The sequence below is a fragment of the Heterodontus francisci genome, chromosome 11 (genome assembly GCF_036365525.1).
Source record: "Heterodontus francisci isolate sHetFra1 chromosome 11, sHetFra1.hap1, whole genome shotgun sequence".
NCBI lineage: Eukaryota > Metazoa > Chordata > Chondrichthyes > Heterodontiformes > Heterodontidae > Heterodontus > Heterodontus francisci.
The window spans coordinates 19,770,105-19,795,615 of NC_090381.1; the positions used below are offsets into that span (position 1 = coordinate 19,770,105).

The 25,511-nt window shown below is 44.9% G+C and overlaps 1 protein-coding gene across 3 annotated transcripts in view; it reads right to left on the reverse strand.

Moving 5' to 3' along the window:
• The window catches only part of farp2 (FERM, RhoGEF and pleckstrin domain protein 2), a 208,108-nt gene that overhangs the window by 50,737 nt on the left and 131,860 nt on the right, over window positions 1-25,511 (reverse strand). For all 3 annotated transcript variants that reach the window (XM_068041747.1, XM_068041746.1, XM_068041748.1), the window contains exons 14-16: window positions 5,456-5,640; window positions 3,394-3,483; window positions 2,434-2,567 (exon numbers count right to left, since the gene is read on the reverse strand). In XM_068041747.1, the coding sequence (XP_067897848.1) occupies window positions 2,434-2,567; window positions 3,394-3,483; window positions 5,456-5,640 (409 nt within the window). The remainder of the gene's footprint in view (window positions 1-2,433; window positions 2,568-3,393; window positions 3,484-5,455; window positions 5,641-25,511) is intronic.

Consider the following 25,511-nt stretch of genomic DNA (forward strand, 5'->3'; position numbering starts at 1 on the left):
TCCTTGTGAATCTCAATCCCATCTAGCCTGGTAGGCTGTATCTCAGTAATCTCCTCGACAACATTTTCTTTCTCTACTGTAAATACTGACGAAAAATATTCATTTAACGCTTCCCCTATCTCCTCTGATTCCACACACAACTTCCCACTACTATCCTTGATTGGCCCTAATCTAACTCTAGTCATTCTTTTATTCCTGATATACCTATAGAAAGCCTTAGGGTTTTCCCTGATCCTATCCGCCAATGACTTCTCGTGTCCTCTCCTTGCTCTTCTTAGCCCTCCCTTTAGATCCTTCCTGGCTAGCTTGTAACTCTCAAGCACCCTAACTGAGCCTTCACGTCTCATCCTAACATAAGCCGCCTTCTTCCTCTTGACAAGCGCTTCAACTTCTTTAGTAAACCACGGCTCCCTCGCTCGACAACTTCCTCCCTGCCTGACAGGTACATACTTATCAAGGACACGCATTAGCTGCTCCTTGAATAAGCTCCACATTTCGTTTGTGCCCATCCCCTGCAGTTTCCTTCCCCATCCTACACATCCTAAATCTTGCCTAATCGCGTCATAATTTCCTTTCCCCCAGCTATAATTCTTGCCCTGCGGTATATACCTGTCCCTGCCCATCGCTAAGGTAAACCTAACCGAATTGTGATCACTATCGCCAAAGTGCTCACCTACATCTAAATCTAACACCTGGCCGGGTTCATTACCCAGTACCAAATCCAATGTGGCATCGCCCCTGGTTGGCCTGTCAACATACTGTGTCAGAAAACCCTCCTGCACACACTGGACAAAAACAGACCCATCTAAAGTACTCGCACTATAGTATTTCCAGTCAATATTTGGAAAGTTAAAGTCCCCCATAACCACTACCCTGTTACTCTCGCTCCTGTCGAGAATCATCTTCGCTATCCTTTCCTCTACATCTCTGGAACTATTCGGAGGTCTATAGAAAACTCCCAACAGGGTGACCTCTCCTCTCCTGTTTCTAACCTCGGCCCATACTACCTCAGTAGACGAGTCCTCAAACGTCCTTTCTGCCGCTGTAATACTTTCCTTGATTAACAATGCCACACCCCCCCCTCTTTTACCCTCTTCTCTGTTCTTACTGAAACATCTAAATCCCGGAACCTTCAACATCCATTCCTGCGCCTGCTCTACCCATGTCTCCGAAATGGCCACAACATCAGGATCCCAGGTACCAACCCATGCTGCAAGCTCACCCACCTTATTCCGGATGCTCCTGGCGTAGAAGTAGACACACTTTAAACCAGGTTCTTGCTTGCCAGTGCCCTCTTGCGTCCCTGTAACCTTATCCCCTACCTCACTACTCTCAACAGCCTGTACACTGGCACTGCAATTTAGGTTCCCATTCCCCTGCTGATTTAGTTTAAGCCCCCCCGAAGAGCACTAACAAATCTCCCCCCCAGGATATTGGTACCCCTCTGGTTCAGGTGAAGACCATCCTGTTTGTAGAGGTCCCACCTACCCCAGAAAGAGCCCCAATTATCCAGGAAACCAAAACCCTCCCTCCTACACCATCCCTGCAGCCACGTGTTCAACTCCTCTCTCTCCCTATTCCTCTCTTCGCTAGCACGTGGCACGGGCAAGAACCCAGAGATAACAACTCTGGTTGTTCTCGCTCTAAGCTTCCACCCTAGCTCCCTGAATTTCTGCCTTAAATCCCCATCTCTCTTCCTACCTATGTCGTTGGTGCCTACGTGGACCACGACTTGGGGCTGCTCCCCCTCCCCCTTAAGGATCCCAAAAACACGATCCGAGACATCACGTACCCTGGCACCTGGGAGGCAACACACCAACCGTGAGTCTCTCTCGTTCCCACAGAACCTCCTATCTGCTCCTGGCTGGCTCACCACAGCCTCTCCAGCTCTCACAGAACTCCGAAGCCCACTGAAGACACATGAATCCCAAGAGAGAAAAGTCTCCTACACTGAACAAGGCTTAAGAAGAATACTCGGCCCCAACATAAAGCAAGATCTACCTACAATCAAGGATGCTACAGTGAGTTCGAAGCACAGTAACAAAAAAACCCTCTTCAGAAATTGCCTCAAACCTTTCCATTTTATTTTTCTTCAGAAATCCACGATAAAACTCATTTTCTTTCTGTTCCTATCTGCATGGGTGTATCGCATACGCATGCTAGCGTGGGTGTGTTGTGTATCCATAGGCATTAACCGAATTTAGGTTTAATAAATTTCAACTTTTCTTCTTTAAACCTGAGAAAGCCTGTTTGTGCTGGTTTCTTTGCCTTATAATTGGGAAGGGGAACAAGGATTCACCAAGGGGGAGCTAAAAACACAGTGTGTTTAAAATTAAACCCTGTTACAGTAAGACCAGGTGAAGGCTGAAAGGGAATCCCTAGACCTCTTTCTCACCTGGTCCTAACAAAAGTAACAAAGTTATTGGAACTCACCAAAGAGCTAGCCTCTGTTCAATCTCTTTCAGAAATCCACGATGAAACTCATAAATAGGGTCAACATTGGAAAACAGTAGAGTCATTAGTCCCTCTGGCATTGCGTTCTCTTTGATAACAGCACTGCGGAACCACTAGGAGAGAAAGAAAGACCAGTATTAATATACTGCCATTCACAGTCTCTGAACATCCCAAAGCAAACAAACATTAGATTAGATTAGATTAGAGATACAGCACTGAAACAGGCCCTTCGGCCCACCGAGTCTGTGCCGACCGTCAACCACCCATTTATACTAATCCTACACTAATCCCATATTCCTACCAAACATCCCCACCTGTCCCTATATTTCCCTACCACCTACCTATACTAGTGACAATTTATAATGGCCAATTTACCTACCAACCTGCAAGTCTTTTGGCTTGTGGGAGGAAACCGGAGCACCCGGAGAAAACCCACGCAGACACAGGGAGAACTTGCAAACTCCACACAGGCAGTACCCAGAATCGAACCCGGGTCCCTGCAGCTGTGAGGCTGCAGTGCTAACCACTGCGCCACTGTGCCGCCCTTAATGAGATAATGACCAGATAATCTGCTTTCTATTGGTTCAGGAAAAAATAATAGCCAGGAATGTACTGACAGACTCCCCTAATAGTGACACGAGATCTTTTCCATCCATCTGAGAAGGCAGAATGCACCTTGGTTTAACGCCTCATCCAAAAAACAGCAGCTCCAACAGTGAAGCACTCCGTCAGTACTGCATTAGAGTGTCATCCTGGATTACGTGCTCAAGTATCTGAAGTGGGACTTGAATACACAACCTTCTGACTCAGAGTTGAAAATGCTACCCACTGAGCCATGGCAAACACTACACTAACAAAACACCAAGGAGCAAGTAGAAAAGGACTCAAAACAATTTCCAAACTGAAGAAGACAGGGTAGAGTGTACAGAATCCCCTTACCACAGTGATGACTTCCAAATCCTTCAGGTAGGTCCTTTCTGTGGTCAGGATTTCCTTTGCAATGAAGTAGGCCTTGTCAGCTGGGTAACGCTGTAAAAAAATTACCAGCAAACATTAGACCATCATCTCAGGAAATAAATTCAAACCAATTGGACAATCCCACATAAACATGGCCAGTCCTCAAATCATCGCAGAAACACCTAACATGGGGCTGTGGGCAGAGCACAACTTTTCCACATTCAAAATCGCCACTGGAAGCAGGAGTGGGTGCAGGAATTGTCCCCTCCCTTCCGTGCAGTAGAAGGGAAGTGACAGGGTGAAGTAGATCTGAAATCCGGCTGTTTTGGTCCTGGGGATGTTGGATCTAACGAGTGCCTGTGCAGCCCTGGTGTCCAGTGTTGCTATTTTAAAAGATGAGCAGTTGAGGAAAGGAGAGGAAGAGGGGATCAGCCATTTAAATCTGTTTAACCTGGGGGGAGCTGACAGCTTATGGCAGGGGTAAAAAAAACGAGTGGAAGTCCTGCCCCATTGTTGTTTTGCCAGCACAAAGGGGCTATGAAAAATTCAGCACCAGGGTTTATCCTCTCTGCCCGCCATCATTTCTAAAGGAGGCATCCATATTTGTTATGGGAACAGGACTGAGCCCCTCAAAACTGTTCCACCATTCAATTAGATCTTGGTTGATCCTTATCTTAACTCCTTCTACATTCTGCTTATAAGAGCAGGGAGTACAATTTTGCTTATCCATTTCTTCCAAAAGCACCTCGTCACAGCAAAACACCAGATTGTCTGACTGTGTGGACCTTGACAATGGGAGGCCTGGGAATGGCCGAGAAATGGTAGGGGCAGGGCCATAGGAACCAACAAGAAATGGGGGCAGGACTCCAGAATCAACCAGGGCTCCAAAGAGCTCTGGGGTCCCTTTAGAAATAAATAATATTTATATTTTCAACAAATCCTAAAAAATCCTTTTTCGCATGTTCTTACAAAGACATTGTTCCCTGGTATAATGCTGAGCTATAAAGAGTGTGGTTTCTGACTTGATCCCTGGTATGTGCTGAGTTAGTTGACTTATAATAGTCAGTGCTCAGTGCATTACAGGTGGCATCCATCTTCTTGGGGTTGGGAGGAGAAAACAATTCAGCAGCCACTTGCTGGTGGACAGCGTGCAGATGGATATCAGATGATGCCTGCTTCAGACTGAGCTACCAGCATTCACACAAGGAGAATGGATCAGATAGCAGCTGAACGTCATGGACAAATACCCAAGCAAGAGTCAGGAAAAGACCGAAAGAGAAAAAACGGTTTTATTCAATACAAAGAAGGCAGGAAAGAAAAAGACTTGCATTTCTATGGCACCGTCCATGATTTCAGGGCACGCCAAAAGTGCTTTAGAGCCAAATATACATATTTTGAAGTGTAGTGACTGTTGTAATGTAGGAAGCATGACAGCCAATTTGTGCACAGCAAGATCCCACAAACAGCCATGAGAGAATGGCCAGATAATCTGTTTTAGTGATGTTGGTTAAGGGATAAATGGTGGCCAAGATAGTGGTGATAACTCCCCTGCTCTTCTTCAAAATAGTGCCATAGGATCTTTTGCATCCACCTGAGGGGGCAGATGGGGTCTCGGTTTAATGCCTCAATGAAAGATGCACAGAAATTTCAGCCTGAGTTTTGTGCTGATATCCTGCAGTGAGATTTGAACCCACAACATTCTGACTCAAAGGCAAGAGCTTTGCCAATTAACACCCTGTATAAGTAGTGGCATCAAAGGGAGAAACAGTAACTGTGACAGCATCCAACCAGGCACCCAAGTCGCATGGCTGCAGCCTGCGGGTTTTTATTTTTCATTTCCATACAATGCCTTGCTATACTTTACACAAGGTATTTTCAAAAATTTTATGTTGCACCACCTAGCTGTTAGTTGCAAGTCTTTGCTTAAGCAGTTTGGAATTCTGTCCGGAGCAAAGTTCTTGCTGGGAAAAGCAATAATAAATAACAAAGTCATGGATCATTAACATCCTCCAAACAATATCACACAAAGCATTCCCTTCCCCACCTTGCGTCGGTCTTCTTCATCATCATCCACCCTCGTGCTTCCTGCGTCGCTGAGAATCGGGCTCTGCAGTGGTGATAGAGACTGAGAGGGCAAATTCAGATTAGACCTCTGAGATCCAGGAAGCAACACGTTCAAAGGAATTCTCGTAGAAAGAGGAGACAACTGCAGGCTGTCGACTAAACTACCTGAAACAAATCCAAAACACAAATACAAAAAATAAAATCCAAGAGACCATCTCCGCAACACAAACAAATCTGAATGGGAAGGATGGGCTGGGTGAGGTGCGAAAAGAATCAGTTTGCAAAATAAAAAGTGCTCCAACTTTGGAGAGTGAGGATTTTTCCTGGGTCACTAAAGTACCACTTATATTAAGATTTAACTTCAGGATCACATAGGAGACAATGAAGGGATTTGCAGCAGCCATCTCTGGATTTTAGGAAGGCTCATGGTTGCCATTTCTACCAAGGAGGGCATTCCCAGGCACCTCAAGTAATTGCTTTGAAAGGCTGTTTGCCCCATTAATGCTCACCTCACTCTGGTATCCAGTCTCTAATTCAGACCTAACTGTTTATGAACAGTTCCAATCTTTTGCTTCTACTACCTGCCTGGCAGATTGTTACAAACATTTAATTTGTTTTAAGTTCATCTGTCACTAATTTCCATGAATGCCCCCTTCTCCTACTTTAATGATGTATTCTGATGTGATAATCTGGGCTAGTCCCAACTAACCATAGCTGCAGTAGCTGCCTCCTTACGGGGCTCTGAAGCTGAGGCCACCGCTCCTTCCCTGGACACTTGGGGTTGTACGCATTGCTCTTTCTGTACCCTGTCCAGTGCATGGATATCTGCGATCCTCTTTTACTTTAGTTTCTCTTGTGACAGTTCCAGACAGGGAGGAAGATACGTCACCTATCCAACAGTCTTCATTCTTCGAATGACGTCCACACACACTTCTGAATTCGTTAGATCACAGAGAAACTACATACCGAGCATGCAGAGTTTCACGATGCGACAGACAGATCTCTCTCTTACCAGTCTCTGTTGTCTTCATGTTTTGTGCATATCAGTTATTGTCTCCCTCTCTCACAAAGGTGCCAGTTATTAGATGTGTTTAGTCTCAGTTAACATAGGGGAGATAATTAGAGGCGTTTTGTTTGCTTCAAAATTTAACTTGGAATTGGAAAATTGATAAAAATGAATATGTTGATAGATACAAAATCCCTCTCAGCTTAATATGCTTTAAGTTTATAGAACACAAAATAAATGCTACAATAAATTCCATATATTCTTTTCTTTCACATGCACAGCCCCTCTATTTTAAAAAAAGCTGAATATAAACTTTACCTGAATAAAGCTTTTTGAAATTTGCCCTCTAACTTTTCTTTAAAGTATTTTTTAAAACTGCCAGATAGAGGCATTCTATCTCTCGGCTACTGATGCTTCCTGAGACACTGTGGACATTACGCATGCTCTGACTGCAAGGCATCACTTCAGCTAAAAGAGTACAAGAGTATCAAGTCCAAACTCAAATTTGTGGGAGAATCTGTAACTTTCAAGTATAAACTACAATGAAGGCTCCAAAAAATACAAATATAATTGAATTGATAAATTTAATCATGTTATTGAGATTATAATTTTGACCCTCTTTAAAACAAACAGTAGAAGTTTCAGTTACCAAAAACAAGCAGACAAAATATTTTCAATATTCCATATTGAGTAATTTGTAGGGAAAAGATAATATAGCACCACATGGCAATGTGACAGAGCGTGAAGGGCAAATCATGACATTAACATTAATGATGCAAAATTCGGGTGCGGAGAGCCTGTTTTTTGGGCCCTACAAGTGGCCTTAGGGGGATCCAGAAAATGCCTTCCGCAGCATACATGTGCAATTCTGGTGCAAATCAGGTCATACGCCATACGAACATATGAATTAGGAGAAATAGGCCAGTAGGCCATTCAGCCCCTCCAGCCTGCTCCGCCATTCAATAAGATCATGGCTGATCTGTTTGTGTCTTGAATTCCACACTCCCATCTACCCCGATAACCTTTGATTCCCTTGCCTAACAAGAATCTATCTGCCCCCACCTTAAAATTATTCAATGACCCCGCCTCCACCACCTTCTGAGGCAGAGAGTTCCAAAGTCACACAACCCTCAGAGAAAAAATTTCTCATCTCTGTCCTTAAAGGGCGATCCCTAATTTTAAAACAGTATCCCCTAGTTCTGGACTCACCCACAAGAGAAAACATCCTTTCCACATCCACCCGGTCAAGACCTTTCAGGATCTTATATACTTCAATCAAGTCTCCCCTTACTCTTCTAAACTCCGGTGAAAACAAGCCCAGTCTGTCCAATGTTTCCTCATGAGACAACCCGCTCATTCCAGGTATCAATCTAGTAAACCTCCTCTGAACCACCTTCAACGCATTTACATCCTTCCTTAAATAAGGAGACCAAAACTGCTCACAGTTTCGAGATGTATGTCCTGTATAACTGAAGCATAACATCCTTATTTTTAATTTCAATTCCTCTCGTAATAAAGGATAGCATTCCATTAACCTTCTTTATTACTTGCTGTACCTGTATACTAACTTTTTGTGACTTATGCACTGGAACACCAAGATCCCTCTGCATCCCGGAATTCTGCAGTCGTTCCCTGTTTAAGTAATACTCTGCTTTTTTATTCTTCCTGCCAAAGTGAACTTCACATTTTCCCACATTATACTCCATCTGCCAGATTTTTACCCACTCACTCAACCTATCTATATCGGTCTGCAACCTCCTTATGTCCTCTTCACAATAGACTTTCCGACCTATCTTTGTGTCATCTGCAAATTTAGCTACCATGCCATCACTCCCCTCATCTAAATCATTGATATAAATTGTAAAAGGTTGAGGCCCCAGCACAGACCCCTGTGGGACTCCACTTGTCATATCCTGCCAATCAGAAATCATTTATGCATATTCTCTGTTTTCTATCAGCCAACCCATCCTCAATCCATGCTAATATGTTATCCACTACATCATGAGCTCCTACTTTGCACAATAACCTTTTATGTGGCACCTTGTCAAATGCCTTCTGGAAATCCAAGTACAGTACGTAAACGGGCTCCCCTTTATCCACGGCGCATGTTACTCCTTCAAAGAACTCCAATAAATTGTTTAAACATGATCTCCTTTTTACAAAACCATGCTGACTATTCCCAGTAACCTTGAGTTTTTCTAAGTGCCCAGCTATAGCCTCCATAATGATCGATTCTAACACCTTCCTGACAATAGATGTCAAGCTAATTGGCCTATAGTTACCTGTTTTCTGCCTCCCCCACTTCTTGAATAGAGAAGTCTGATGGAACCTTTCCAGAATGTAGTGAATTTTGAAAAATTAACACCAACACATCTACTGCCACATTAGCCACCTCTTTTAAGACCCTAGAATGAAACCGATCAGGACCCAGGGACTCATCAGTCGCAGCTCCATCTGTTTGGTCAGTACCGCTTCCCTGGTGATTGCAATTTCACCAAGTTCTTCTCTTCCTTCCACCTCCTGATTTACAACTATTAACACACTGGTGAGTGCGTTAGCACGCGCAGTGAGCGCCTGCTGGAATTTTGCAGGGTATGCAGATCATGATGCCAATCAGCATAAAACACGAATTTGACGCCAACATTGCCACTTGGTGGCTCAAAGCGTCAGCTATCGCCCTCTCTTCAGCTCACACAGCTGAACATGTGTTTGGCAGCAGGAAGAATCCCCCACCAGCACTATTTAAAGAGATTACCAACTACTTTCAGATTTGTTGCTGATTGATTTCTACTGGCTGTGGCTGCGAATGTACCAGTATTCGGTGCTTTCTAGAGTTCTTTAAAGTTGCTCGGGAGTGGTGTGGCAGGTGCTGAAGGACTTGCTCCTGACATTAAGATGGCTGTACAAACCAGCTACTCCCAGACATGGGTGCACAAGTAGGTCCTCCCCTTGGAATACAGCATAATTGAAGAAAGAGCAGAGGTGACACAGAACAGGACAAGCTGCGAGAAGAGGTGGGGGGGGTTGGGGAGGAAAGGATCTCAGCAGGAGGCCATTTCTGCCCAGGAGCAATTGTCCTACCTGAACCTCAGTGACAAACAGCGTGTGAGATGCCTATGATTCAGCAAGGACATCCTCACTGAAATCTGCCAACTGATGCACCCACAACTGCAAACTCAGAGTAAGCCAAAGACTTCATTGTCAGAGGCTATGAAGGTGACCTTGGCAATGAACTTTTGGGTGTCTGGCTCCTTCCAAGTTGGAGCAGGAGATATTGGCAGCATCTCAGTTTGCCATCCAATGTTGCATAAGGGAGGTCACTGAGGCTCTCTGTTCAAAGAGAACTAACTACGTTTCATTCATTCCTGTCAGAGAGCAGCTGGAGGAGTGAGCACATGGCTTTATGTCGATTACAGGCTTTCCCATGGTGTAGGGTACCAACGACTATACACACATCTCCAACCAAGCTGTGGGAATGTGGGTTTTCACTACCTGTGTACTTCAATGTCTTGGGCTGTTTGTGGGATCAGCACACAATGAGTTAAAACAACTTTCAGCTGAACTTGGATACATTGTCAAGCAGGCCGAAGGCAAGAATGAGGAATTGACAGAATGTGTGAAGATCATTCATCCATGTCATGATGGTCTGGGAGATGTTGGGTCTGGTCACCAGATGTATATTAATAAAGTGCTTGGAAGAGCTTAAATGGATCATATAACCACAGTAACAGGATAATTAGGAAAGGTCAAAATGGGTTTAGTGCATTTTCCTGGCTCCATGTTGTCATTCTTGGTGTCACCTTTGTGTGTCTTTTGATGTATTGTGATTTAGTGGTAGTATGCATGAAATGTAGAGATTAAAGGCAGAAATGGTATAAGAGTTTCGAATAAACCATTGTGAAGTGTGGTGTACCTGAGTTCTCATCGTGAATTGTGAGCACAGTAAAGACTCATGTACATATAGGAATTGTGATGTACCTAGGTACTCATGTTGGATCATTTAACATGAGCTCGTTAAAGACCTGATTCTGCATTTGTTATAACTAATGTCCATGTACTCTGGTGTTTAAAGTAACAACACACATTAGGACAAGAAAGCAGTCCCAACACTCAAAATCCCTCCCTGTGAGTACTCCAAGGTACCTGTTACCTTCTGCCACGGCATTCTCAAGCCCTCAAACCCCAACACACAAGTACAATGCCCAGGTCACCACCACTCACTGCCCCTCTCCCCCCACCCCGCCCAATGAGACCCAAAACCCAACCACCCCAAAAGTCTTCCTGGAGTAGAATGCCCAAATGTTGCCAGGCCCAGATATTCCTACGCCCTCCCTTCCGACCTCTCACCCTGCCAGCCATCCTCCCCACATTCTGATCTTGTTGCCTCTTCGGCACAGCTCTCCCCATATTCTCGCCCAATGCTGGAGCCTCTCTAATGTTGTTTCTCCCACCTCCACCTCAAGACACTGCTCCTATCTTTCAGTGTAACTGAGACTTTAAGATTAGAAATAAATACTAAGTACACAAATAAAGGGGGACATGTGTGAGACACTAAGTGACATTGGAAACATACAGAAGAAAGGAGACAGAATAAAGCAGAAATTCACAGAAACAGGGAAAGAGAAGCAATGAGAAAGACAGTTGGAGAAATATACTGACAAAAAAGAGAAAAAGCATGTAGTGGCATACAACAACTTGTATTTATATAGCACCGTTATCATAAAATGTTCCAAGGCACTTCAGAAGAGCGTTATCAACAAAAAATTGAAACCGAGCTACAAAGGAGATATTAGGATAGGTTATGCAAAGCTTGATCAAAGAGGTGGGTTTTTAAAAACATCTTCAAGGAGGAGAGAGTCGCAGAAGAGTGGAGAGGTTTAGTGAGGGAATTGCAGAGCTTAGGGCCTCAGCAGCTGAAGGCATGGCTGCCAGTGGCAGAGCGATGAAAATTGGGGATGCACAGGAGGCCAGAATTGGAGGAGCACTGATATCTCGGAGCGTTGTGGGACTGCAGAAAGTCTCAGAGAATGAGTGAGAGAAAAAAGGCAGATGAAAAAGCCAGAATGTGACACAGAAAGAATTAGAGACAGTTACGGAAAGCCATATATAGATGTATTTTTGTCTCTGAGCAATACCACAGCAGATATAATTCTGACTAAAACATTCAGAAACTATTAGAGCTACAGGACATCATTTGAATCCCTTAGCGTGTTACTGGCTTGTTGCAAACCCCTTTTTTTGATAATCTTTAGTTAGTCTCAATCTACAGAACAGAGGGGGTTATATTGGATAGCCCTGAAAGCGTTTTTTAAAAAATTCATTCAGGGAATGTGGGCATCGCTGGCTCGGCCAGCATTTATTGCCCATCCCTAATTGCCCTTGAGAAGATGGTGGTGAGCTGCCTTCTTGAACCGCTGCAGTCCTTAAGGGGGTAGGTACACCAACAGTGCTGTTAGGAAGGGATCACAATACAAGATTAACCCCCGCCCTGCAATGCAGGCAGCGGACCAACTTTGTGTTGCCTGCTCATTTGAATGATTTCTGCGTGCAGCCAGTGCTAACCACACTGTTCGTTGGCTGGACGCTTCAACAAGGGGCCAATATCGTGAGCTGCTAGCAAGAACAATAACTTGTAGTTATACAGCACCTTTAAGGTAATAAAATGTCCCAATGCACTTCACAGAGGCATTATAGAACAAAATATGACACCAAGCAACATAAGGAGTTATTAAGGCAGATAGCCAAAGCTTGGTCAAAGAGGTAGGTTTTAAGGAATGTCTTAAAGAAAGAAAGTGAGGTTGAGAGATGAAGGGAGGGAAATCCAGAGCTTGGGGCCTAGGCAGCTGAAGGCACAGCCACGAATGATGCAGCGATTAAAATCGGGAATGGTCAAAAGGTCAGAATGAGATGAGTGCAGATATCTCAGAGAGTTGTGGGGCTGAAGGAGGTTACAGAGATAGGGAGGGGCCAGGCCATGGAGGGTTTTGAAAACAAGGATGAGAATTTTAAAATACAAGTGTTGTTTAACCTGGAGTTCATGTAGGTCAGCAAGCACAGCGGTGATAGGCGAATAGCTTTTGGTGCGAGTTAGGAAATGGGCAGCAGAATTTTGGATGATCTCATATTTGTGGAGGCTGGTCAGGAGTGTGTTGTCAAGTCTAGAGGTAAGAAAGACATGAATGAGTGTTTCAGCAGCAGATGAACTGAGACATGGTGAAGTTGGACGATGATAAGGAGGTGGAAATAGTCTTAGTGAGGGCATGAATATGTATTTGGAAGCTTATCTCAGGTCAAAATGACACCAAGGTTTATTCTCAGACAATTGCCAGGGCCAGGGATGGAATCTAGAGCTAGGGAATAGAGTTTGAAGCACGGACAGAAAACAATGGCTTCAGTCTTCCCAATGTTTAACTGGAGGCAAGTACTGCTCATTCAGTATTGGATGTTGGACAAGCAGTCTGATAATTTAGCAACAATGAAGGAATCAAGAGAGGTGATAGTGAGATAGAGCTGAGTGTCATCAGCATCCATGTGAAAACGAACACTGTGCTTTTGAATGATGTCACCGAGAGACAGTATGCAGATGAGAAACAAGAGAGGGTCAAGGATAGATCCTTGGGGGAAGGGGGTTACCAAAAGTAATGCTGCAGAAGCAGGAAGGGAACCTGTTGCAAGTGTTACTCTGGATATGATTGGATAGATAAGAATGGAAATCAGGTGGGAGCAGTCCTACCCAGTTGGATGACAGTAGAGAGGCATTGGAGGAAGATGATGTTGTCAACTGCAACAAACGCTGCAGATAGGTTGAGAATAACAAGGAGGGATAGTTTATCTTTGTCACAGTCACACAGGATGTCATTTGAGATTTTTACAAGAGCCATTTCAGTATAGTGGGAAGGACGGAAACCTGATTGGAGACATTCAAACATGGAGTTTTGGGAAAGATGGGAACAGATTTGGGTGGCGCCAACACATTCAAGGACTTTGGAGGGGAAAGGCAGGTTGGAGATGGGCGGTAATTTGTAACAACAGTGGGGTCAAGGGTTGCTTTTTTGAGGAGAGGGGCAATGATGGCAGATTTAAAGGAGAGAGGGACAATACCTGAAGAGAGCCATTAGCAATATCAGTTAACAAGGGGAGCAGGAGAGGAAGTTGGGTGCTCAGCAGTTTAGTGAGAATAGGACTGAGGGAGCAGGAAGTGGGTCTCATGGACATAACGAGCTCGACAAGGGCATGAGGGGAGATAGGAAAGAAACTAGAGAAAGATGTGAGTTCAGGGCGAGAGCTAGGGTGGGGGGAGGTGGGGGGGGGGGGGGGGAAGCTTTATAGCAAGTTTAACCAGGTGGACTAGTGGAAGGAAGGGACGTGGCAGATGCAGCTGATCGATGGTCTCGATCTTAGTGACAAAGAAGTCCATGAGCCCCTTGCTGTTGTTCCTTATTGTTAGAGGTGAACACGGAGGAGACAGGGGAGAGAGATTCAACCAGACTGTTTGCAACCTTGGTGTCATATCTGACCCCAAAATGAGCTTTCAACCCCATAACTGCACCACCAATAAGACCACCTATTTACATTTCCATAACATTGCCTGCCTTCGCCTGTCTCAGCTTTTCTGCAGCTGAAACCCTCATCCATGCCTTTGTTACCGCCAGGTGGTGCATAACCGGAATCAGCGGCAGCTAAGCGGTGGGGGACAGGCGCGGCTGCATTTCCAAATTCCCATAGAAGAGACAGTGCCGATCATTATAGTGATGGCCAGTGCTGAGCCTGTGTCCAGCGGTGGGGCTGAATGATAGAAATTGACAGTATCTTCATAACTAATCATACTTCGCACATCTCACTTCCCCCTCAGCTGATTTACAAGCTGCAGCTGGTGTAAGCATACGCAATTCTTACTTCCCTACCGTCATCCATTGCTCCCACATCGCAACCTTACCCTTGTGCCTTTTTTCTTTCAGACTCCCAAGAGATCCAACCTGGCCAGGCAGTGGAGGAACACTAACAAGAGAGTGATGAAGACACAACACCATCACTTGATTTCACACACCCAGCCACCAGCTCAGATACTGACACTGCACATATTTTAGAGGCTAGATTATAAGCAGGGTCTGCACATGTTGAGATACCAGGCATGAGTGGGCTTCAGCCAGGGCAAAGGGCAAGGATAGCATAGGTGCCAGCTCACCATAGGGCGAGGTTGCACACAGGTTCTCCTGCAGAGGACTCAGATGAGGATTTCAATGGTGCAGCCTGTAGGAGAATGCTGATGGCTATACATAATGAAATGGGTGGTGCAAAGGGAAGCCTGCTAGAAAACCTGCAGTCAGCATCAAGTAACATGCAGGACTGCAACACCAACTTGGCACAGGGCATTGTGCAGAGCTTGGAATCCATCCTTTCCAATGTGGAAGTGGTAGCTAATGCCATTTGCACACTTGCGGACTCAACCACGTCACAGCTTCAATTGCAGCACAAGCACCATGAATGCTGCAGTGGAAGCTCAAAGTGCTGTCATGCAAGGACAACTTCTTGCCATCACGGCTCAGACTGCTGCCATCATGGCTATGGATTACAGTGAGCAAAGGGGTTTGCAGGGTATCACAGCAGTCCCGCCATCTGTCCTCCCAACACATTACTAGAATTGCTAAAGTGCTATCCTGGGGAGTGCCAGTAGCTTCATGGAGTATGAATGTGCTGTCCTCTCTCAGGAAGACAGCAGTCACCCTCTCATCCATGTCACTCCACCAGTGTCCTTGTTGCTGTCACCTATACCGAGAGGGTGCAGTCCACACCCAAGCCTTCTAGAGCCAGAGTGGCACAAGGTCGCCCTCCAAAGCCATCTGCAGTTTTCCCCCACTGAATGTCAGCTTTTCACCAGCCATGCTGCAGCTAATGGGGTAGCACCGCATAGAAGCACTAGGACAGGCAAAGGCACATAGAAGCCAGGCACTGAGGAAATGCACAAGGGTGCTTAGTTGACTTTGGTATACAATACGGCATGATTTCATTTATAAACTTGGCTTACAATGTTTTTTTTTTGATTTTGCATTGTGGTCAGTAACAGAGAGAAGGTAAGGTGCGAGACTATTGGGGAATGGGGAAATCGGGGTTGCGGTTACAGATATTGCACTATGAGATCCTCACAGACAGCCCAGGATGAAAGGGGTTGTCCAGGTTGCCTCTTCCCTTCCTCCTCACGCTCCTGTTCCTCAGCTACTCACTGTAAAGCTGGTGGCAAACGCTGCTCCCTCAAGATGTAGTATGCAGCAGACCACCAGGAATCTTGACAGATGCTCTGCCAAATACAGCAGAACTCCTCCAGAGGGGTCCAGGCTGCGAAAGCGTTAATTCAGCATTCTGCTCTATCAGATCTTGTGTGGATGAATGGCTTCCATTGCATGTATACTGTGCAAGTGTTCTTGGTTTATGCACCGGAGTCAGTCATGTCATCAGTGGATAGCCCTTGTTGCCCAATAACCACCCTTTGGTTTGCTGTGGTGGCTCAAATGCAGCTGGCACAGTGGATTGCCACAGAATGAAGGCATCATGACTGCTTCTCGATTCCTGGCATTAACCTACATCATGTACTGCTTATGGCCACACACCAGCTGGACATCGAGTCCCTTTTGGTTCCACATAGGGCAGAGTTGACATGCAACATCCGCAAAGCAATGTGCATGAAATCAATGGTGCCCTGCATTGTGGGGAAGCCAGAATCCTAGCGAAGCAAGATGCTCACTCCACCTGCAGCTCTCTGGCAAGTGAGAATGAAATATAGTTAGCTCTTTTTGAATACAGAGCCTCAGTGACCTTCCTTATGTAACAGTGGATGGCAAATTGAGATGTTACAAGTATCTCCAACTCCAGCCTAGAAGGAGCCAGACGCATGAAAGTTTGTCACGGTCACCTTCACAGCCGCTGGCAATGCAGTCCTTGTCCTAATCTGAGGTTGAAGATGTAGCTGCAGCGGGTGGCAGATTTCCGAAAGGACGCTCTTACTGAAGTACAGACATCTCGCACATTCTTTCTTGTTGAATTGCTCTCTGATCACCGAGTGAGAATGGCCTCCTGCTGCATGCCCTTCTCCCTTCCCTCCTCCTCCCTCTTCCAGCAGCTTGTCCTGCTCCATATTACCTCTGTTCATTCTTCCAGTCAAGCTGCATTCTAAGGGGAATGTCTATAGTGCACCCATGTCCATGAGCAACAGGCTTGTGCAGAAGCCTTGAAGTTAGCAAAATGTCCTTCAGAACTTGCACCACTCCCTATAGACTTTTGCAACTTGAAACAACTACAGAAAGCAACAAACTCTTGTAGAATCATAGCAACAGCCAGAAGAAATCAACCAGCAACTAATCTGTAAGTTAATGATCCTTTTAAATAGTGCTGGTGGGGAATCCTTCCTGCTGCCGAACATGTGTTCAGCTGTGCATGTTTAAAAGAGGGCTTTGACTGGATCATTCAAAATGGTGTCACTGGCATCACATCAGCATTGCACACTGGTTGACGTCATGGTCTGCCTGCTTTGTATACTTCCGGCAGCCGTTCACTGCACGTGCATGGATGCCAATGCCTGTACCAATATGGGGTGACAGAATCTCAGAATTGTTACAGTACAGAAGGCGGCCATTCGGCCCATCATACCTGCACCAACTCTTCAAATGAGCAATTCATCTAGTGCCACACCCTGCCTTCTTCCCATAGCCCTGCACATTCTTCCTTTTCATATAACAGCCTAATTCCCTTTTAAATGGTTCCACTGAACCTGCCTCCACCACACTCAGGTCTGGCGTGATTCACCCCAAAAGCGCACATGCATGCCACAGACCTCATTTTGGAGCTCTCGGGGCACTTGCAGCACCCGAAAAACGGGCGCTAACAAGTGCAATTTCTTGCCCAAGACTCTGGAAGATTCTGAAAGACAGCTTCCCGCAGGTGGTCACAGACATTTTCATTTCAGAATCCCCACGTCATTAGTAATTTATGCCACGTGCCTGGAAGGTTTTTTTTTTTAAAGCTTCACAATGATAAAGTAACATCCCTTGAATTAGGTGTGCAGCACTAATGTCAATTACAAGCAGGTTGCAAATATGTATACGTGCATGCATATGCATGTGTTTGCTCATGTTCATGTGACAAACCAAGAAAAATCCACCATCCATCCCCATCTTCTTGGTCCCTTGGAAATCAAATCAGGGGCTTGAGACAATCAAAGCAGGTGGGAGAAAGAACTTACTGGAAGATCTAATCGTTGTAGGCAAATGGAACAACCAAGGAGGAAAGGAAAACCTAAGCAATGACTTCTAACAAATTGGAACCATCCCCAACAGGTTCAACCATAAGAACAAGGTTGTACTACATAGAACATAGAACATAGAACATACAGCACAGAACAGGCCCTTCGGCCCACAATGTTGTGCCGATCCTTTGTCCTCTGTCAAGGACAATTTAATCTATACCCCATCATTCTCCTTTATCCATATACCTATCCAAAAGCCTTTTGAAAGTCCCTAAAGTTTCTGACTCAACAACTTCCCCGGGCAAGGCATTCCATGCCTCGACCACTCTCTGGGTAAAGAACCTTCCCCTGACATCCCCCTTATATCTCCCACCCTTCACCTTAAATTTATGACCCCTTGTAACGCTTTGCTCCACCCGGGGAAAGAGTTTCTGACTGTCTACCCTATCTATTCCCCTGATCATCTTATAAACCTCTATCATGTCACCCCTCATCCTTCTCCTTTCTAATGAGAAGAGGCCTAGAATGTTCAGCCTTTCCTCGTAAGACTTATTCTCCATTTCAGGCAACATCCTGGTAAATCTCCTCTGCACCCTCTCCAAGGCTTCCACATCCTTCCTAAAATGAGGCGACCAGAACTGCACACAGTACTCCAAATGAGGCCTTACCAAGGTCCTGTACAGCTGCATCATCACCTCACGGCTCTTAAATTCAATCCCTCTGCTAATGAACGCTAACACCCCATATGCCTTCTTCACAGCCCTATCCACTTGAGTTGCAACTTTCAATGATCTATGCACATAGACCCCAAGGTCTCTCTGCTCCTCCACATGCCCAAGAACCCTACCGTTAACCCAGTATTTTGCATTCATGTTTGTCCTTCCAAAATGGACGACCTCACACTTTTCAGGGTTAAACTCCATCTGCCACTTTTCAGCCCAGCACTGCAACCTATCCAAGTCCCTTTGCAGACGACAATAGCCCTCCTCGGTATCCACAACTCCACCAACCTTTGTATCATCTGCAAATTTACTGACCCACCCTTCGACTTCCTCATCCAAGTCGTTAATAAAAATCACAAACAGGAGAGGACCCAGAACTGATCCCTGCGGCACGCCACTGGTAACTGGGCTCCAGGCTGAGTATTTACCATCTAAGACCACTCTCTGCCTTCTATCAGTTAGCCAATTCTTAATCCAACTGGCCACATTCCCCACTATCCCATGCCTCCTGACTTTCTCCATAAGTCTACCATGGGGGACCTTATCAAATGCCTTACTAAAATCCATGTACACCACATCCACTGGTTTACCCTCATCCACTTGCTTGGTCACCTGCTCAAAGAATTCAATCAGGCTTGTGAGGCAAGACCTACCCCTCACAAAACCGTGCTGACTGTCCCGAATCAAGCAGTGTCTTTCCAGATGCTCAGAAATCCTATCCCTCAGCACCTTTTCCATCAACTTGCCTACCACCGAAGTAAGACTAACTGGCCTGTAATTCCCAGGGTTGTTCCTATTCCCTTTCTTGAACAGGGGCACAACATTTGCCACCCTCCAATCACCTGGTACCACCCCCGTCAGCAGAGAAGATGAAAAGATCATTGCCAGCGGCTCTGCAATTTCATCCCTTGCTTCCCATAACATCCTTGGATATACCCCGTCAGGCCCGGGAGACTTGTCTATCTTCAAGTTATTCAAAAACCCCAACACATCTTCCCTCCTAACGAGCACTTCCTCGAGCTTACCAGTCTGTTTCACACCGTCCTCTTCAGTAATACACCCCTTCTCATTCGTAAATACCGAAGAGAAGTACTCATTCAAAACCTCACTTATCTCTTCCGGCTCAACACACAGTCTCCCGCTATTGTCCTTGACCGGACCTATGGTCCCCCTAGTCATCCTCATATTTCTGACATACGCGTAAAAGGCCTTGGGGTTTTCTTTTATCCTACCCGCCAAGCATTTTTCATGCCCTCTCTTAGCTCTCCTAATCCCTTTCTTCAGATCCTTCCTTCTACTCTCCTTCAATGGGCAGCATCGGTCCTCTAATCTCTCAGCATTGGAAAGCTGACGACGTCTGCACAATACTAGCTTATAATCTAAAAATTCATATCAAAACAAGCAAGAGCACTGAGCTCCTAAACAAACACACCTTAACCAAACCTGCAGCTAAACAGCTGAGTCGGAATGGAACAGTCTCTTTGAAACTCAATTAGCCATGCAAAACGTGTTTCACGTGAAGCAGAAAAGTGCTTCTTTTATCCATTGCAGCAACGCCATTTGAAGCCTGTAGGTATAAGGGAGACTCTAATGGACCAGCTCTAACTGCCAGCAAAACAGACTGTTCTTTCTTGAAAAAACCTTTCATCAATCATCAAGGTGCAGCCCTCCCGAAGGGGAGTGAGGCTGGCAAGGCGTGGGAGATCATGAGTCACAAAATACTGTGGTGGGAGAAAATGTTGACCTACTTGTGTTATGTATCTAATCAGGGTGAATGTCCCTGGAAGAAACAGGTAAAAGCGAAAAGGCCGAGGCCCATCAGCAACAGTCCAGAGTGATGGCCAAGTTTGGTCCATGGGTCAGAATTTTCCTGTTAGAGGGATACAGGAAGGCACAGATTGGATCAACTCAACAGTTGACAACCAATTTGCTCCCAAATGCCACAAACTGCTCTGCAAGACAGTTTGCTCCAACTTAACATCCAACATAACAATGTAATAAATTTGCAAGTTTCTAGAAATGTTTAGTGAGGCCTTGAGAACAAGGGAGCTGCCCTTGTTAAGGCGCTGCAGCTTATTATCTGCAGTGATTGCCTCCTCTATGCTTTCAAGTTGTGTTACAATGCCCTTTATCTCAGTACTGGCTGGAAACACTCAAGCTGTTCACACTCCTGGAAAACAAAAATACTCTGACCAAATGTCCATCAGCATGCATATTTGCAGAGGCAGCTATGGTTGTGTCCTGAATTCAGGCAGTTTAAATATACAATCACCATCAGGTGCCTGACCAGCGCACAATGAAACACATCGCCATTTTTTTTATTCTTTCATGGGACGTGAGCATCGCTGGCAAGGCCAGCATTTGTTGCCCATCCTTAATTGCCCTGGAGGTGGTGGTGGTGGCCACCTCTTGAATTGCTGTAGTCCATCTGGCGTAGGTACACCCACAGTGCTGATAGGAAGAGAGTTTTTGACCCAACGACGATATAGGTCCAAGTCAGCATGATGCGTGACTGGGAGGGTAACTCGCAGATGGTGCTGATCCCATGTGTCTGCTGCCCTTGTCCTTCTAGGTGGTAGAGATCGCTGGTTTGGAAGGTGCTGTCAAAGGAGGTTTAAGAACCTCCAAATATGCTGAGAAACATACAGTGAGGGGTTGAATCTGCTATCGTAACTTCAGCAGAAAACTTGGAGAAATGGCGTAATCCCCATTTTCAGTTACAGGCGGCCAAGAAAACTCTAGTGGCAATTCGAACTCATAGAATTCCTGTTTACTGAATATGGAGTGCATAGTCCCACAGGGACAGACCCTATTTAACTAAATCTAAATATCATTGGTCTCCCACAGCTCTGTTCATGGGAAGACAACAAATCCGTCCTCTTCCTGTAACTCTCTGCTTCGTATCCATTAAATCTTTCTATACCTTTTTGGTGTCTTTTACCCTTTCCCTCCCTCTCCCTACATTGCTGCTACACTAATTGGTGTTTGTATTAGTACGGGACTCCTCCAAGTGACTTGCCTTTCTTCTGTATGCTTTCAAATCTTACTCTTTTGATGCCTAGGGTATGCAAGAAGATGGAAGAAAACATATGAGATTGCAGAAGGATATGGGAATGGAGGGTGTTAGTGAGGTGCTGCAACATGGGCAGTTCAGACAGAAGGTAGAGTTGAGAATCAGGCAGAGAGGGATTAAAGAAGCAAGAGATTGGAGCTGGAATGTGGAAGGAAGGCGGCAAACTGAACATGGGCAAAGGGCTGGACTTGGGCTTAATCACAGGGGAATCTCAGTCTGGTGCATTGTTAGCAATGGCTTTTCTTCCCATTCCATCACCTCCAGAATTTCCAGAGGATCTATCCTTGGCTACCTATTGCTATTACCTGCAGCCATGGGCTGCTTCCACATGCATACTGATAACACCCAATTATACTGTTCCGTCGCCTCCTCTGTTAACCCCCGCCGCTGTCAAGACTGCTTGTCCAACATCCAGTCTTGGGTGAGTTGTAATATCCTCCTGCTAAATAATGCAAAGACCAAAGCTGTTGCTTCACCCCCATCACAAACTTCATTCCCTCTTCTTGGTCACTGTCTCATGCTGATCCAATCTGTTTACAACCTCAGTGTCCTTCTCAACGATGTATATTTCCCATTGCAAAGACTGGCTTCTTCCATCTCCATTGCACCTCAACTGTACATCAACCCCTATCTCAGTCCATCTGTTGCTGAAACTCATCCACACCCTCCAGATTAGGCTATTCCAATGCTTTCCTGTCCTGCCTCCCATTATCCACTCTGAAATCATCACTTCATGTCTCACTCAATCATTCCCGTCCTTGTTGAATTAACTGGCTCTCAATTTCCTCTCTGCCTCAAATTTAAAATTCTCATCCATGGCTCAGCCCCTCCCCATCTCTGTAACCTTCTCCACCCTCAACACACCAAACTCCAGCCTTTGTGTACACTGCACATCCATCAGCCCAACACTGGTGGCCCAACTCTCTGGAATTACTTCCCTCAATCCCTCCTCTTCTCTGGCCCATCATCCATTGTTTCTCTTTATCTCCGAGGTGACTTGGGTCGTATTTCTACATTAAAGGTGGATGCATAAAAACTAGTTGCAACTAGAATACTTGAGCAGGGTGAGGAAACATGTACCCCACCAACTACTCGGGGAGGCCCAGCAGGCAGTGGGGTTGACCTGGAACGCATTTAGGAGAGAGGATAGGGCCTGAAAGCACTTGAGCTGGATGGACATGCACTCAGACAAACCAGCATTCAGGGCAGGCAAGAGCCGATGGCCCCACACTGACTCTCGGGGTCTCAAACCCTCCCCATTTGCCTATTAAATCTCAACTGCATCAGCGTTTGTATGGTTATGGGCTTGGGAGAAACAGTCAATCATAGAATCATACAACACAGGAGGCCATTCGGCCCTGGTTCTTTGAAAGAGCTATCAAATTAGTACTATCCCCTGCTCTTCCCACCTAGCCCTGCACATTTTCTCTTTTGTGTTAATGCGCTTATTTGATTCTTGTAAGATAAGAGCCACTGACATCCAAACACAAAACTGTACATTAACAGTAAAAATTGAATAGTATTGGGAAAAGGGGATGAAAGTGACTGGGGGTGAGGGGTAGACGGAGAGATGAACTATCTCTAGAATAAGCACATAACAGCTTTAATAAATATACATTACATTAATAGCCCCCCGCATATACATTGTTTTCCTAAAAAATATTACTTCACAAAAAATCTTGAAGTTTTTGCTTTATGCTTTGTTTTTTAAAACGAAATATTACCGTCAAGGCCGCAACAAAGACGGGGTGATTGATGAGCAAGACTTGAAGTGACGTTTTCTTATTTCTGTCAACAACTTTTCGTTATTTGGAAAAGGGCTTTAAAAAAAGCAAGCTCTGGCATCCTTTGCCAATGGTCAGCCTTGAGGTTAATTATTAAAAGAAAATCCCAAACTGACCCCAGATGTAGTGTCAAAGACCATGGCATAGGCAGTTTTTAATTAACTCTGATACCTCACAGGCTTCTGGACATTTGCATACTAGTCTGCAAGGGGGTAATGTATAAACAGTATGTTCTGGTATGCTTTGTAAATGCCAGTTTAGCTCAAAGGATTCGTAACTGCATTTAGATTTAAAAAGAGGTGAAGTGCCGGCCATAATTGATGTAGGGAGCAGCCAAGCAGCAGGAACCATAGCATTGAGTGAAAACAGTCAGAAAAACCCAACCAATTAATCCAAGCTATGGCCAAGTACTCCAAATTAAGCCTCAGGCTCACAATAAAGGAGTAGGCTACTTCAAGACTCGCAAGCGCTTCTATCAAGTATCGATTTTTTTTTGGCAAAAGTGGGACATTTTTGAGTTTTGATGATACGTTACTTTCACCTCGGCATTGAGAGGTTTGATTGCTTCAGATTCTTTAACTGGCAAGTGGTGGTGACTACCCTTTTGCTTTTTTATAACTTTGTGAATAATAGCTTCATTCCTTTTTGACACCTGGTGATTTGTATATTGGTAAACAGTGATTTGTTTTCTGAATGAAATTGGAGTTAATTCTGATGCAGAGTAACAGAAACTTGTAAATACACATGTACAAACCCAGAACGGTGGAGGTAATATTTTTATATTACGAACAGCTCTCCCATGGCATTGCTCAGTGAGCTACAGCATACATTTTTGGCAGGACAAGTGTTATACCATATATTGCATGATGACAACCTATGTCAATGCTCACAGACAAAGACAATTATACTCCTCTCCATGTAACTATTTCCTCTTTTGTCTCAATATGTGTTCTTTATCCATAATCTTGCTCTTCTTCTGATTGTGATATTTCATATATATGGTGTTATGAAAGTGTCTCATGTTTTTTTTTTAAATACATTTTTTGAGGATTCATTTTTGAAAGATTAAAGAAATATTAAACTTTGGGGTTTTCATAGGGGGTCATGTAAAGGCCACTTGACTTTGAAAAACAGTCCCTGGAAATGTTTTTAAAAGAGGCATTGAGAGGTCTTGTGAGGAAAACAAGCCTTTCCAGAAAACCATCTGACTTCCATCTCAATAAACAACAGAGAACGTTGAACACCTGGAGAAGTTGTTTACAAAGGTCAAGATTGATAGAGGTCAAAAGGTTGACCTCCTGTTGTCAGTTTTGCTTTTGAATTGTTTTGAGTTGGCACTGAACTGTATAAAAAGGGAGAGAACTTCCAAGGAATAAGAGAAGATCACAACCCAGCTCAGCTTTCCAGCACCTCTCTAAAAGACCCTGAGAGGTCCACTGTGTCAACTCACCTCGTCTCTTGTCTTTGAAGAAAAGCCTGCTAATTTAATTCTCAACGCCGCCTGAAAAGAACTGCTCTAAAAGATCCCAGTGACCCGTCTACGTGTACTCAGAGGCTAGACTGAATACCAGTTTTGGGAACAAAACATATCTCATCTTAAAATAAAAACAAAATACTGCGGATACTGGAAGCTCTGAAGAAGGGTCACTGACTTGAAACGTTAACTCTGCTTCTCTCTCCACAGATGCTGCCAGACCTGCTGAGTATTTCCAGCATTTCTTGTTTTTATTTCTCATCTTAAAGCCTGGCTACCCGACTACATATGTCAGATTCGGGTCGGGTTGAAATTCCAGGTCCAGCATTTGGGTTCGGGTCGGGCTGGGCTGGGCTGGACACTACTTCCGGGAAGTCACGGGATCAGGCTTACCCATGATTCCCCACAACTCCAGCTGCAGGAATAGCCTGCTGCTGGAACAGATGAAGGAGATTCGTGTTGGGTTAGATTGCGTCGGGCGTGTAATAAAATTAAAGGGCTCGGACCGGCTGTGGTCAGGTTGGGCCTGGGTCGGGTTTTAATTCTATACCCATGCCAGGCCAGGGAACTTTATTTCAATCTGTGTAACTGTACTTTACTTCATTATTGGTTAACACTTGTTTTAAAATAAGCTGATAATTTTGTTGTTAAAGAAACCTGGTTGATTATATTTTTTATCTCAGATTAAAAAAGTGAGTCTATAATTGACAGCATCGGCAAGTGGGGAAAATTTAAATATAT